Below are 15,256 nucleotides of genomic sequence, written 5' to 3' on the forward strand. Positions count from 1 at the left end.
GCACGGACATTGCAGGCTCAAAAGCTGCAAGGCTTGCTTCCAGGCTGCAGGGCTGGAAAGACCCTGAGAAAGATACCTGCCAAGGATGCTTGAATAGTTTCAGTGATGGCATGTGGGTAAAAACAAATAAATAACAATATTGGCTAAGGCTTACCCGTCACTGAGAATGCATTCGGCGCTGTTCTAAGTGATTTCATGCAGGATCGCATCTCAGTCTTACTCCAACCCTCAAGGTGGAGACTTTCACTATTATTCCTACTATTACAAACCCTACCAGTTGCAAGGGTGAAGGAGCTGGCCCAAGGTCTCCCACAGCTTATTTCCTTTGTCTCCCAGCCAAGTAGGTACACACCGTGAGCACCTCCCAACTTGTTCTGGAGCCCCTAAAGCCTTCCCATCTTCTGCCCTACCCACCCCCCTATCCTAGGGGTCGTGGACTGCACGACAATATGCTCCTGCCACCCTCCCCCTAGCTGCCTTGGTCCACTTTTTTCCTACCCTCAGCTTCTCACTGCGGTGCCCTGAGTCACCACTGCTGGGTCTCCATTCCACTGTGGCAAGGGAAGCGCTTGGAGCCAAGGGACTAGGATTGGTTGGCATCAAGGTTTAAATAGAGGCTGAAGGCTGTGCTTGGAATTATGTCAGTGTGAAGGTCACCTTTAGGAAATCAAAGACTCGACCCCAAGGTAAAGCTTAGGGCCAGAGCTGGAGTCAGGGTTATGGTTAGAGGGTCAAGGCCAGAGTTTCTCTCTGCTGGTCTCCTCCCCATTCTCCAAGGCTCTGAGGGCCAGGCAGGAAGCATGAATTTCCTCAAAGCTGCTTCCCTCCTGGGGCAGAGTCTCGGTCACAAACAACCACCACCACCCCTCCCCGCCCCTCCTTCCCTCCGCTGTGAGCTCAGAGCAGCAGTACAAAGTGCTCGCTCCGACAAGGATAGGAGCCCGAGAGCAGCCATGGGCTCTGGAGGAGGAGGCCTCCCTGGGGCCCCGGGGCCTCTGCCTCTCCTGCTTCTGCTTGTCACTGGTGAGTGCGGCCCTCCCCTTTCCTAGACCCTGCTCCCCTGATCCAAGGCCTGGCCTCGGGGAGAAGAGGCCCCCTTGCTCCTTTGTTTCCCTTTTGCAGTAGGGGGACCAGAGAGGAGGACAATGATGGGATGGTGATAAGGATGGTGAAGATGACGATGTATGTATGAGACAGAGACAAAAAGACAGACAGATTAAGAGCTCTGCCTGGACGCCCTGTGTGCTAGCTCTCTCCCCTCCCTGCTAGGTTGTTATCAGAAGTTATCTCAGACAAGAGAAGGCAGAAGAGATGTTCAGGGATCTGCGGGGTCCCGTTGGTAGTCAGAGTGGAGTCCACCCCCCCTTTCCCTTGCAGGAGGCATGGCCCAGGACTCCCCACCCCAGATCCTAGTCCACCCCCAGGACCAGTTGCTCCAGGGCGCAGGCCCCGCCAAAATGAGCTGCCGAGCCTCAGGCCAGCCGCCTCCCACCATCCGCTGGCTGCTGAATGGACAGCCCCTGAGCATGGCCCCTCCAGACGTCCACCACCTCCTGCCTGATGGAACGCTCCTGCTGCGGCGGCCCCTGGCCTCCGGACGTGCCCACGACGATCAGGCCCTATCCGCAGACCTGGGTGTCTACGCCTGCGAGGCCAGCAACCGGCTGGGCACAGTGGTCAGCAGAGGCGCTCGGCTGTCTGCGGCTAGTAAGGCCTGGTGGGGGGGGCAGGGCGGGGCACACCTGGGGCCTGAGGCCCGAGCTGAGGGTACCTGGGGGCTCGTCTGTGAGGGAAGGCCTGGGCTGGGGGAACTGAGGTGGGGGGCTGTGAAGAGTGAACACAGGGCAGTGAAAATGTGGGTAAAGCCGAATGGGGCGAGTGTCGTGGGAGGCACCGAGGCAGGGCCCCCCTGCCGACCCTCCATCATCCCTGCAGATCTTCGGGAGGATTTCCAGACCCAGCCTCAGGATACAGTGGCCACAGTGGGTGAGCCAATGGTTCTGGACTGTGGGCCGCCCCGGGGCCTCCCAGAGCCCACAGTCTCCTGGTGGAAGGATGGCAAACCCCTGAACCTACAGCCAGGGCGGCACACGGTAAGTGTGGCCCCCTTCCCGTACTTTCTCCAGTCCTGAGCGGAATGGGGCACACCTGGAGGGAGTGACCTGCCCCTGCCCCCTGTGCCCTGCAGCATTTGAGGAGGGGCCTAAGCTGCCCTCCCCCATCAGAGCCCATCCCCACATGGAAGACTCCACAAAGCACTTGGCCTTGACAGGTCTCCAGGGGCTCCCTGCAGTTGGCAAGAGCAGAGAAGAGCGACGCGGGGACCTATATGTGTGTGGCCACCAACAGTGCAGGACGGCGGGAGAGCCGGGCAGCCAGGGTATCTGTCCAGGGTAAGGCGAGGGTGGTCAGCTCAAGGTAGGGCCTTGTTTGGGCTGGGCTGAGGGTATGTGCAGATTAACCTGGGATGGGGATCAGAGTGATGGGGGACCCCATCTAAAGGGAGGTTACCCATCCTAGAGGAGAAATAGGAGTGCTCTAGACTGGGAAACCTGGGAATTGTGGTTGTTCCACGTCTGGGGGATGTTTCACTCCTCAGTCTCATCACTCTGGCCTATAGGCCCCAGACCAGCCCTCTGCTCCCCACAGAGCCCCCAAAGTATAAGGAGCCTCTGGAGCTGCTGGCTGTGCACATTCAGCTGGAAAATGTGACTTTGCTGAACCCAGACCCGGCAAAGAGCACCAGACCTGAGCCCGCAGTGTGGCTCAGCTGGAAGGTAAGGCCCAGGACCTAGGAGTGGGTGCCTGTCCAGAGCTCAAGGAAGAACTGGTCATAAACCCCCTTGACTCCCATCCTTCCTCTGGACTGTCTCCCAGGTAAGCGGCCCTGCCGCACCTGCTCAGTCCTACACAGCCCTGTTCAGGGTCCAGACGGCCCCAGGAGGCCCAGGAGCTCCATGGGCAGAGGCCCTGCTGGCCGGCTGGCAGAGTGCGGAGCTTGGAGGCCTCCTCTGGGGCCAAGACTACGAGTTCAAAGTGAGACCATCCTCCGGCCGGGCTCAAGGCCCTGAAAGCAACGTGCTGCTCCTGAGGCTGCCCGAGCAAGGTCAGAGACAGATGCCCGCAGGACTCAGCGGGATACTGGCTGGCCCCTTGCTGTCTTGGGGCCCCTGGACTGTCCCACTCTAGTCTGGGGGGATGGTGGGTCTTACTCCCCGACTCCCTTCTGCTGTGTGGCCAGCAAGCTGAGCTGCAGGAAGCTCTCATTCTTATCAGCGTGGTCTGTGACCGCATCCCTGTCCCAGCTCTACTTCCTGGAGTCCCCTCCTTCACCATCCCTTACAGCCTCTCTTCCCCCACTCCAGTGCCCAGTGCCCCTCCCCAGGAGGTGACCTTAAAACCTGGCAACAGCAGTGTCCTTGTGAGCTGGGTCCCACCACCTGCTGAAAACCACAATGGCATCATCCGGGGCTACCAGGTACATCCTTCTGGTCCTACCAGGACATCCCTCTTCTCTGGCACCCTTCACACCCTTGCTTGGGGCGCTGGGAATCGCCCTCCCCCGCCCCCCGCAGAGAAGCAAGGGACACTCACTGCTACTGAGCCAGGGTTTGCCGGACCCTGCCAAGCCCTTTCCTACCTGATCTCCTTTTTGGCTCACAGTCCGTCCCAGGTTATTAGCCCCACGTTCCAGACACAGAAAGTGAGGCCAAGGTCACGGGTGTGGGAAACAGAGCAGGAATCAAACCAGGCCATGTCTGACTCCCACCTTCTAAGCCAGTAGCCTCAGAATGTGGTTTTGGGACCAGAAGCAACAGCGCCTGACGTGTTAGAAACGCACATCCTTGAGTCCTTCCCTGGCAGGCTCCGTGAATCAGAAACTCGGGGATCCAGAAACCTGGATTTTTAGCAAACCCTCCCAGGGACCTTAAAGCACAGTGAAGGTTGGGAACCACGGCAGGGTGTCTATTTTAGCGGATTGCCTTGGTCCTGTTTCTGTCAGGCTAGAGAGAAGTCTCTCTCACTCTGCACAGAGAGAGGAATAGGAAGTACCGCCGTACGGGGCACACAGAAGGTCCCCAGGCAAGCAGCAGGGCAGGGTGGTCACATGCCCAGAGATGAAGGTTTCAGCTCCTAAGATGGAGCAGGGGGATAAGTGCTGACCTCTGCTTGTGCCTCAGGTCTGGAGCCTAGGCAACACTTCACTGCCCCTAGCCAATTGGACAGTGGCGGGTGAGCAGACCCAGCTGGAGATTGCCACCCGAAAGCCAGGTTCCTACTGCATGCAAGTGGCTGCTGTCACCGGCGCCGGGACTGGGCCCCCCAGTAGCCCTGTCTGCCTCCTTTTAGGTGAGGCCAGTGCCCACAAGCCCACCCATACCCTGTGAGCCCCCCTTCCCACCTTCCTCTCCCCTCACTCTCATCTCACCCCTGCCCCACCCTTGTCACCCCACCCCTGCCCCACTCTCATCACCCAACCCGCCCTGCCCACTGAGCTCACATCCCTGAACAGAGCGGACCATGGAGCGAGCCACCCAAGAACTCAGGGATGGTCCCTGGACCCTGGAGCAGCTGCGGGCCACCTTGAAGCGGCCAGAAGTGATTGCTGGTGGGGGTGTTTTGCTCTGGCTGCTGCTGCTGGGCACCGCCGTGTGTGTCCACCGCCGGCGCCGAGCTGGGGTGCACCTGGGCCCAGGTGAGAGGAGGCGATGGACGCCCAAGAGGTCGAGGCCGAACAATACAGGGGTTTAGAGCTCAGGCCTGGTGCTGGACACTCTGGATCTAGCCTTCCCTTCACCCTCTCCCAGGTCTGTACAGATACACCAGTGAGGACGCCATCCTAAAGCACAGGTGAGAGATGGGGGAGGGGCTGGAGGTGTGGCAAGGGCAAGGGCCAAGGGACAGTGGAGCAGGGATGGAGAAATGGATAGAATATTATCTCTCCTACTGCCACCACTGCACTTTGAGACCCTACTACGCAAATCTCTCCCGAACTCCAAGGGAGAATTAATTTCTCTTTCATTTATGTTCCTATCACCCCACTTGATGGTTGAGTAAACCGAGACTCCTGACTTGAGTGACTTTGCTCGAGGTCACTCAGCTAGTAACACCCCAAGCTTAATCGGTGTGCTTGTCCCCACCTCTCACTAATACTTGCTAGACTCTCCTGCTGACTCGTTCTGCTATGTGGGGGAATACCTAGCACGGGAAGACCCGTATACATTTTCTCTGTGTACTTGGTGTCTACCTCACAGTGCCTTTGCATTCAGATCATCTACCTATTGAGGGATCTCTCGGTCACAGTAATCACCCACAGTTCCAGCAGAGGGCGCTCTGCCCCTACGGTCTTGCTTCTCCCTCCTCACTCGATTCTCAGTATCAGGGTCCGCAGGCAGGTACACCTGCTCCAAGGGTCTTTGGCTGCTAAAGCAAGTCTGCAGCTGTAAGACATGATGCTAAGAAAGAAAACATCCTTTTTTGTCTTATTGGCTGAGTTCTACACTAAATAACCACTTCAACTCTCTGCCCATCTGCTCCTGCTCTTTATCTCAATGGATTTCCTCTGAAGGGCTTTACATTCCAACTCTGCATCTTTCAACAGAAATTTATCAAACACCTGCTCTGGGCTGGGCACGTCCAGCCCTCGGGCTACCGTTTTGCAGTCAGTGTCTCAGCCTAGAGCAAGGTTTCAAGCTAACTGGGCCCTATTCCTGCATTATTCGTTATTCTGTGCTAGCTGGCCTTTGTTTTCCAGCTACTTCCTGGGCTTTGTCTGCTCTACCCTGGAGCCCTTGGATGCCCTGAAGCCCTTGGATACCCTGGGACATTATCCCTTGTGTTTGAGAGGGATTCCATTCTTTTTTTTTTTTTTTTAAAGACTTAATTGAGAGATAAAATGAGATGGGGGGAGGGGCAGAGGGAGAGAGGGTCTTAAGCAGACTCTACGCTAAGTGCAGAGCCTCACATGGGGCTTGAGCTCAGAGCCCTGAGCTCAGGTCACCTGAGCAGAAACCCAGAGTCAGACGCTTAACTGCCTGGGCCACCCAGGCGCCCCAGAGGGATTCCGTTTTGATTGTTCTGTCTCTTCATTTCTTTAGCACAGGCTCTACCCATCAGGAACTCTCCCTCTAAGCAGAGAGACAGCCGTGCGCCTATAGGAAGGCAATCTGGTGTTAGAAACGCAGAAACACATGGGGATGACCAGGTGGTTCAGCAGCCAATTCTTTTTTTTTTTTAATAAAGATTTTTATTTATTTGATAGACAAAGATCACAAGTAGACAGAGAGGCAGGCAGAGAGAGAGGGGGAAGCAGGCTCCCCGCTGAGCAGAGAGCCCAATGTGGGGCTCGATCCCAGGACCCTGAGATCATGACCTGAGCCGAAGGCAGAGGCTTAAACCACTGAGCCACCCAGGCGCCCCAAGCAACCAATTCTTAATTAAAGCTCAAGTCATGGTCTCTGGGGTTAGGGGATCTAGCTCTGCACTCAGCAGGGAATCTGCTTGAAGTTTCTTTCTCCCTCTCCCTCTGCCCCAACCCCTGCTCTTGCTCTCACTCTCTCTCAAATAAATAAATCTTTAAAAAAGAAAAGAGAAGAAAGAAAGGAAAAGAAAAGAAAGGAAAAGAAAAGAAATGCAGGAACACGTACAAGATACGTGGAGGCAGGGTAGGGTGGGGGAACATGGGAGGAAGGTTCTATGTTTACCCTAACGGTAAGAAGGGGAAGGGAAAAGGAGCAGCAAGGACTAGCTGGCTATGGTCATAGTTCCCCTGTGATAAGCCATTTGCTCTGGCTGGGACATAGGGTGCATGAGGGGTCAGAGTGAAGGATAAGGTTAGGGAGCTGGAGGCCCCACCAAGGGGTCTGTTAGCCCTGTTAGCGGTGCTAGGCAGCTGGGCTCTATCCTGGTAAATCAGGAGCCACTGAAGAGCAGAGACTTGCTCTGTTCTGATCCCTATTCTTAAAAGATTACTCCGGCAACCAGCAGGGCATCCAGTTCAAAAGGAAACCAACTAGACAGAGAAAGGCAACATCCATGTAGCAAACTCCTGCTCCTAGCTGAGTGATCTCACATTTCCTCATTTCAACTCACAATATCAGCCTTATATGGAAAGCTTTATTTCGTGGCCTTTTACAGATAAGGAACCAGGGCTTCGAGAGGCTAGTAGACCTCGCTGCCCAGGGCTACACAGCTAGGCTGAGGCAGACGGGGATTTTTACAGTGGGTTTGTCTGCCCCCACATCTGTGTCCTCTTTGTCTGGGCACATAGCTGTCCCTCTTCATTGCCTCCTGGTTCTGGGCCACCTGGACTCCCCCTGATCCCAGGATAAGAAAAGACCACTAAGTTCGGGCCACCAGGTCAGAGATCTTCAGGAGTTTGTGAAGGGCTAGCAAGCAGGGAGAATAAAGCTCTACTGACCCCTCGGCTCCCCTCTGAGCTGGAGGTCTTGGCCAATTATGTTCTCCATTCCCCCCTTTTCTCCTGCCCCACCCCCACCCTCCATTGCCCCAGGATGGATCACAGCGACTCCCCTTGGCTGGCAGACACTTGGCGTTCCACCTCGGGCTCTCGGGACCTAAGCAGCAGCAGCAGCCTCAGCAGCAGGCTGGGAGTGGACCGCCGGGATCCACTAGACTGTCGTGGCTCCTGTGAGCATGCCCAGTGGGGGGCCAGGGCCCAGCTGGGGAGCAGGGGGACCCCAGGGCCAGGCGTGGGGGTCGCAGGGTGGGATGCACTCACCATAATTCTTCCTGTCGTTGCTACCACAGTGATCTCCTGGGATCCCCGCAGCCCTGGTGTGCCCCTGCTTCCCGACACCAGTACTTTCTATGGTTCCCTCATCGCTGAGCTGCCTCCTGGTCCCCCAGCTCGGCCAAGCCCCAAGACCCCAGCTGTCAGGCGTCTCCCACCCCAGCTGGCCCGACTCTCCAGCCCCTGGCCCAGTCCAGACAGCCTGTGCAGCCGCAGGGGCCTCGCTTCCCCCCGCTTGCCTCTGGCCCCTGCAGAGGCTTGGAAGGCCAAAAAGAAGCAGGGTAAGGATGGGGAGGCGAGACACAGCCTGGAGCAGGTGGCAGGAGGGAATAGGAGTGGGAATGTGGTGGGACGTGGCCTGGGAGCCTCGCAGCTGGATGTGGGCTGTATCCCACTGGTGGCTTCCAGTCCTGTCCTGGTGGACACAGGGTCTCCCCACTATCACCAGAGCACTTAGGGAGGGCTGTGCCGGCCTCTGCTTTTCTTTAGGCTGGGCTCTGTTTCCGCTTGGCCACAGCAGTCGTGGGCCCGACTTCGGTATTTGTTTGAAGTTGGCCAACATTTCATAAGCACCACTGTAAGCCAGCCGTGGGGACACGAGAGATGGCTATTGCCATCTAAGGTCTCAGAGTCTAAGGAGAGCGGCTGACCAGCATATAAGCAACATTAGAACCTGAAAGCATGTGACCAGTGCTAGAGTGACCTCATCTCCTTGTGCACTATGCCTGGGGCCTCCCCAGACACTGACTCCCAACTCACTTTCCAGAAAAGAGTGAGTAATTCCTTTCTGCCTGGATATCTCTCCTGACTTCTGCCTACCAGCTTTGCCTTCCCAAAGACAGAAAAAATCAGGGTCTCTTTCTTCAGCAACTACTATATGTTAGGTGACTTATACGTGTTTGTTATTTCCTTTAAAAACAGCTTCCAACCTTTTGGCTAGGTAATATTTCTCTAATTTTGCTGATGGGGAAAGAGGATCAGAAATGAGTATCTTGTTCAAAATCCCACAAGCTGTAAGCTGCTGAACTCCGATTTGAAGCCAAAGTAGCCCGCTTCTCAAGGCCATCCTCTGGGAGCACCCCTGAGGGATTCTATTCTAACACTGACTATTTTCTCCCCTTGCTGAACACTGGTATGCACTCCACCTGCTGTCTTCGTGCGCCTTCTGTGCTGATTAGTAAGCCTTACAAATGTCCTACAGCCAATTCTTTTTTTTTTTTAAGTGGATATAATCCAACTTTCATGAAGACAAAGATGGATTCAGAGTAATTAAGACCTTGTCCAGTGTCCAGAATTTTATGACTCTAAATATTAACAAAGTTGGCATTCTTTCCAGCACTGCCTCAGAACTATAGTATTAGAAATTCTAGGTGGTAATGAAATAGCCGCTAAAAAGGGGTTGAAAAAGTCCCCTTTAAAAACCCGCCTTCCCATGGAGAACTATACTGACTTGGATATGACGTATAGCACATTCTAGAACATTAATACTACTGGGGTGGGGGTGGGGGGAAGTGAGTAGTTTTCTATAGCCAATTCTTAAGACAGGTTCCAATTCTGGGATGAGGCTTTGGTCCCCATTCCAGCCTATGTCTCCTGACCCCAGCCCCACTGGTCAACCACAGCAGCTCTCCTGCACCGGGGACACTCAGTGGCCCACCTCCAGTTCCCGGGACCCCAGCAGCAGCAAGACCATGCCATGGTCTTGTCCAGAGCCATGAAATTGGCTCTATTGCTGTCCCTGAGTCCAAAAGACTGAGGATTCTTTGTCTTCTGACACTGGCAAGCTTTCTCAGTGCCCCGCTATTCCCCTTGACATCATTATTCCTTTTTTCTTATTATTTGACCTTAGTTCGGTTTTTTTCTCCACCACAACTGCACTCTCTCATGTTTCGTCCATTATATTTTGTCCTAAACACTGAATGAATTCAAACAAATATTTATTGCCATTCAGGTATGCCCAATGAGATCTGACCTCATCTTGATAACATTTTTATCGCACACTTGGCTCCAATAACACTGAAAACTAAAATCTAAGTGATTGCAAGTATGGTGGAAGGCTTTTGTGATGGGAATCCTTTAGAGGAAATAGAACAGGCTGGGACAAAAGTGGCCTTTTCTAGGACTGGCCTTTCCTCTTCCTTGTCCACACCAACCAACCAACACGTGTCCCCTTTTCTGAGCTTATTCAGGAAGCCAGAACTAGATGAGACAAAGCTGTTGAGAGCAGAGTTAGAGCACCTGAAGTTGGCCTCCAGGACTCCCTAGGTCACACAACAAATAAAGGAAATAAATTTAAAAAACAAAGCAGCCTAGGAACAAAAGGAAATTTTGATGGAGGAAGTCTAGCCATTGTGTGGGTTTTCATCCCAGTGGCTCAGAAGGTCTGGCCACTGTACATGGATTCCCAGGGTCCAGATAGTCTTGGTGAATGCCATAGCCTTGATCTCGTCCTGCTCTGAAGCTGCCCATGGTGACCTCCAAATCTTTGAGATCGAACTGACTAGACAACTCTGCCTCAAGGGTCCTGCCTGGTCTCTGGTTTTGCCAAGGAAGGAACCCTTTTCCTAACTGAGTTTCTGATTATGACACTAATCTGAAGGCTGCTTCTTTTTCCCTTCCCTTGCTATTTTCCTGGTTTCTGGTCTCGGGGAACTCTCTTCCCTCGATTACCCTTTTGGTTCACTTCTGGTTTGGCCTGACCAAGAAGCATGCTCTTTGGTCACTGCACACAGCTGGGTCTGTTTCTTCAGTTACCTCAGCTTCTCCACTGTCACGGTTCACTCAGAGCCCTATCTCTTAAGCGGCCAAGTGAGCCAAATGGTAGCCGCCATCTTGTGATTCTTCTCACCTTGTGCTGACATCTTCATCTCTGATATTATCCATCCATTTGCTCTTTCTTTCAACAAATATTACCAAATATCTATGGGCAGGGCTTTGCCTCCCCCGGTGAGACCAACACTTCTTCCTATTCTAGAGGTCCTCTTCTTCTCTGCTGACTCTTTCCTGTTACACCCAGCATGTGCAGGTTTGTCTCACCCACTTGGCTCAACTTGACAATCCAACACTTCTTCCCAAGTGAGATCTACTCGGGTTTCTCAGGGCAGGGTCCAGAACCATGCAAGATATTTGTATTGTGAGAGATGGAAATTAACAGATTCTCTCCAAGAAAAGAAGGGATATTTGTCTTCACAGGGCCAAAATTCCTGAGAGAAGTAGCAATGTGAGGGTATAGAGATCAGGAAGATTGGAATGTATACTATAAGGAAAATACAATGGTCGAAGTCTCTTTTAGGCACCAGAAATTCCCAATCTGTTTTTATAAATAAATTAAAATTGGCAAAATTATCATTTGACCGAGTGTTCCCAAATGAAACCAAAGCTCACAGAAGTTAATGGATATCCCTGAGGTCACAGAGCAGCCATGGAACTGAGCTGGGCTCTGAGTACAGGTCTTCTGACTCCAAGCCTAGTACTACCTTCCTCCCTTATCATAGCTGCCTGGATGAGGGTGGAGAGGGTGGAAGGAGGTTCTTCCCTCTTTTCTCTGGGTTCAGGGACTCTAAAGCTTAGCTGAATGTTGGGCTGAAGATAGAGCCTGTGGTTGGAGTCTGAAAGGCCCACCCTGGCTCCCCCCCCGCCCCCGACTGTCTCTTGCAGAGCTGCAGCAAGCCAACAGCTCCCCGCCCCTCCGGGCTGGCCGCCCTCTGGAGCTCTGGGCCTGGGAGCTGGGGAATAGAGGCTCCAAGAACCTTTCCCAAAGCCCCGGTGAGAAGAGGCCCGAAAAGGGAAATGAGAGGGTGAGGCAGGGTGTAGGGGCCCGCAGCCCTGGCAGGTGGCTGTTCTGGCCTCTGAGGAGCCTGGAGAGGTGGGGTGTGGGGACAGGAAGCTGGGGGTGGGGTCTGGGGCTGATGGGGGTTCTTCCAGACTCACCCTCAGGCTATTGTTTCCCAGGAGCTGTGCCCCAGGCTCTGGTGGCCTGGAGGGCCCTAGGACCGCAGCTTCTCAGCTCCTCCAAAGAGCTGGCTTCACGGCCTCTCCCCCCAGCACCCCTCACTTCTCATGGAACCCCTGCTCAGAGTCAGCAGACGCAGTAAGAGGGCATGGGGTCAGGAAGCAGGGCTGGGGGACTGGGCCTGTGAGGGGCGTTTGCTGATCTCTGATGGGGGTTGGGGGAGGATGGACTGGGCTGCACTAACCACCCATCATTCTCTTACCCTGATCAGGCACTCTGCAGAGCCCCAAGTGCCTTCCTCCCTCCCACTGCCAGCAGCCCCCCTCCCAGTCCTGATCTCTTCCAGTCCCCCCAGCCCCTCCAGCCCCCAGGCCTCTTCCCTGTCTGGTCCCAGCCCAGAGTCCAGTCGTCTGTCCAGCTCTTCACTGTCGTCCCTGGGGGAGGATCAGGACAGTGTGCTGACTCCTGAGGAGGTGGCCCTGTGCCTGGAGCTCAGTGAGGGCGAGGAGACCCCCAGGTGAGTTCCCTGAGGGAGACCAAAGGACTAGGGGATAAGCTGCGGCAGGAGTATGGTTCTCTCTCCCCGGCCCCGCCCTCTCTCACCGGGAATGCTTCCCTGATGCCAGCCTGCCCACCCCAACCTTGGTCCTGTCTCCGTTTTGTGTCTTTTCCAGGAATAGTGTCTCTCCTGTGCCCAGGGCTCCTTCCCCCCCTGTCACCTATGGCTACATCAGCATCCCGACGGCCTCAGAGCTAGCAGATGTGGGCAGGGCTGGAGGAGGCGTGGGGTCCGAAGTGAGGGGCTTGCTGTGCCCGCCCCGGCCCTGCTCCACCCCCACCCCCAGTGAGGGCTCCTTGGCCAACGGCTGGGGCTCTGCCTCCGAGGACAACGCCCCCAGCGCCAGAGCCAGCCTGGTCAGCTCCTCGGATGGCTCCTTCCTCGCTGATGCCCACTTTGCCCGGGCCCTGGCAATGGCCGTGGACAGCTTTGGCTTTGGTCTGGAGCCCAGGGAGGTGGACTGCGTCTTCACGGGTATGTGAGATCACCCTGCCTCACTTCTCACCTCCACCCTTGGAACAGACACAGCTCCTGGAAGAATCCAGCCTTTTCCCCAAGAGGCAAGGCTTCCTAACATTGTCTTTGTGGTTATCCTTAAAACAGCGAGCTTTTATTGAATGATTACTATGTCCCCGGCCCCAGGATAAGTGCTTTATATACATTCAATATTAACAACTCTATGAAGAATAAGGAATATTCTTTATCTTTCTTTTCCAAATGAGGGAACTATAAATCAATCAGGCTTTTTAACTTGCCCAAGGTCACCCATAGAACAAGGACAAAATGATCAAGGCTAAAGCCCAGAAGCAGCCAATTGCATGGCCCCTTGCCCTCCCTCCAGATTCCTCCTCCTAACCCAGATGTTGGTCTCTGGGAAAGATTGCTCCCACCTCTTCTATTCACTCTAACCCACCGTTCTAGATCCTCCTCACTATAGGAAGTTCTTTTCTTTTCTCTCTTACCCCCTGCTATGCTTACAAACCCTTCCTCTTGCCCTGTCTGTGATCGGGGTGAGGAGAACCTCACCTGTCGAGCAGAGTGGGACCATTATCTCCATGTCAACAGACAGTAGTTCAACGCTCCCTGTGCCCCCCCCCCTTTTTTTTTTAAGATTTTATTTATTCATCAGAGAGAGAGGACACAAGCAGGGGGAGTGGCAGGCAGAGGGAGAAGCAGGATCCTCTCTGAGCAGAGAGCCCGATGCACGGTCCAATCCCAGGACCTTGGGATCATGACCTGAGCTGAAGGCAGACGCTTAATGGATTGAGCCACCCAGGAGTCCCCTCTTCCTCATATACTCTGTCAGACCCCCTATCCCCACCTTATGAACCTTAACTCTACCCTTTGCCTCCAGGAAAAACAACCAGGCTTGTGGTAAATGGGAAAGCAAGGATTATCCAGGACAGAAAGAAAAGAGAGATGCCTGGGGTGGGGGCCGGGGGATGAAGGGTGACAGTACGGATAGAAGGCCAGAGCTGGGCTAGGAGGAAACAGCTCGAACTATTCTCTCTAAAGAAACCATCGGACCCAATGGCCCCCAGAAATAATGGGCCGAGTTGGGGCTAAATTATCTTTTGGGTTGAGAGTATGCCTTAAGCAGGCCCTCAGCCTTCTGCCCTAACCTGGTCCCTCAGAGTGAAGGTTAGCCATCTCCAAATAAATCTACCCTCCCTGACAGACGCCTCCTCACCTCCCTCCCCCCGGGATGACCTCTACCTGACCTCCACCCTCTCCCTGCCGCTGTGGGAGTGGAGGTCAGACTGGCTAGAGGACATGGAGAACCACCGCAGCCAGCAGCTGGGAAGAGGCCTGCCTCCTTGGCCCCCCGACTCTCGGATCTCTTCCCGAAGAAGTCAGCTTGGCTGTCCTGAGCCCAAGGCTGCCAGTAAGTGTCTGTCTCCTGAGCTGGTGGGGTGACCTTGACCTAGGGATTCTAGGGAGGGGCCAGGAGGGAGTCCAGGCTATTGGGCAGGAGAGAGGGAGCAGCCAGGTAACTCCACTCCCCTTGGACTTCCCCCACAGACTCCTCATGAAGTGTGCCCAAGACCACCAAGAAGAAAATCAAACCACCCCCCGCCATGGAGTGTCAGTCTTGGCCTGTGCGTCTCTGCAGCTGGGGGACCAGCTTGCCCGGCCTCCTGGAGAGTTCTCCTCCTTCGGGGATTGTGAAAACAGATGAAAGCAAAACAAAATAAGCACAAAGTAGACCCAGAGTCCTTAAGGAGCCAAAGGTCATCGAGACCTGACTCCTCGCCCTTGCTTTCTCCTCCTTCCGTCCATCCCACAACCAGGTCTTCTGGCCTGAGAAGCGGCCTTATCCCCAAAGCTCCCCACCCACTTGAACCACAGGAGATAGGGGAGCCAGAGGTCTACCCAGAGGACAGCAGCAGCTTGTGGGACAGGCAGGAGGGAAAGGAGCTGTACAGAGCCACCCCTCTCAGGAGGGGTCCATTCGTTCCCCCAGGCTCACCTCTCCCCCAGCCACACCTGGTAGAAGAAGGAAGGAGGACGCACTGACCAGCGCTGGAGGGGTGAGCCCCTTCCTAGCTACCCAGGCAGAGGGGCCAGCATGGATCCAGCGAGGTGGGAAAATGGGGGGCAAACCCCTTCCTTGCACTGTGGACTCTATGACCACCATAAAACTGTCATGACTTGAGTGCGGTGAGCTCATTCCCCAGAGCGTCATTTTGGGGAGGGTACCGGGAGATATGGGAAGAATTCTGAGTTTGAACGGGATCAGGGGTTCACTGGCACTCAGGGAGAGACATTTAGTTCTGTTCTGTGATTGAGGGAAGAATTACACGCATCCTTTGGATTCCCCTGGTCTGCTGGTCTTTGCAACTTGGCCTGGGAAGACAACTCCTTCTTTCAGTGGTCCCAGCCCCCCTCCCCAGAGACCAGTCCCAGATGGTTAAGACCAGAGGGTTTCTTAAAATAGGCAAAGTAGGTAGAACCACCTGTAATGGCTATCTAGTGAACAACCTTCAGACGA

The 15,256-nt window shown here is 54.6% G+C and overlaps 1 protein-coding gene across 2 annotated transcripts; it reads left to right on the forward strand.

The window, feature by feature from the left end:
• The first annotated feature begins 882 nt into the window (after positions 1-882).
• On the forward strand, positions 883-14,920 carry ROBO4 (roundabout guidance receptor 4). 2 transcript variants are annotated; one of them, XM_059414510.1, is made up of 18 exons: positions 883-1,023; positions 1,378-1,707; positions 1,936-2,093; positions 2,273-2,393; positions 2,650-2,777; positions 2,878-3,106; positions 3,366-3,478; positions 4,182-4,350; positions 4,514-4,696; positions 4,809-4,851; positions 7,514-7,650; positions 7,771-8,034; positions 11,411-11,518; positions 11,705-11,843; positions 11,977-12,222; positions 12,380-12,738; positions 13,943-14,149; positions 14,287-14,920. In XM_059414510.1, exons 1-18 carry the CDS (start codon positions 954-956, stop codon positions 14,295-14,297), a joined length of 3,015 nt encoding a protein of 1,004 aa, XP_059270493.1. In that variant the 5' UTR covers positions 883-953; the 3' UTR covers positions 14,298-14,920. The 2 variants fall into 2 exon arrangements, with proteins under 2 accessions (XP_059270493.1, XP_059270500.1); XM_059414517.1 differs by lacking the exon at positions 883-1,023 and adding an exon at positions 1,125-1,182.
• The last annotated feature ends 336 nt before the right edge of the window (positions 14,921-15,256 follow it).

Source organism: Mustela nigripes, chromosome 1, assembly GCF_022355385.1.
Source record: "Mustela nigripes isolate SB6536 chromosome 1, MUSNIG.SB6536, whole genome shotgun sequence".
In the NCBI taxonomy this organism is placed as follows: Eukaryota; Metazoa; Chordata; class Mammalia; order Carnivora; family Mustelidae; genus Mustela; species Mustela nigripes.

What these genes read in the sequence shown, in the direction of transcription:
- ROBO4 (XM_059414510.1), top strand. Translation starts at nt 954, where the DNA reads ATGGGCTCTGGAGGAGGAGGCCTCCCTGGGGCCCCGGGGCCTCTGCCT. An exon ending in TACAGCCAGGGCGGCACACG is followed by an intron (nt 2,094 to 2,272) that starts GTAAGTGTGGCC and finishes TGGCCTTGACAG; the next exon opens with GTCTCCAGGGGCTCCCTGCA. An exon ending in GAAGGCCAAAAAGAAGCAGG is followed by an intron (nt 8,035 to 11,410) that starts GTAAGGATGGGG and finishes TGTCTCTTGCAG; the next exon opens with AGCTGCAGCAAGCCAACAGC.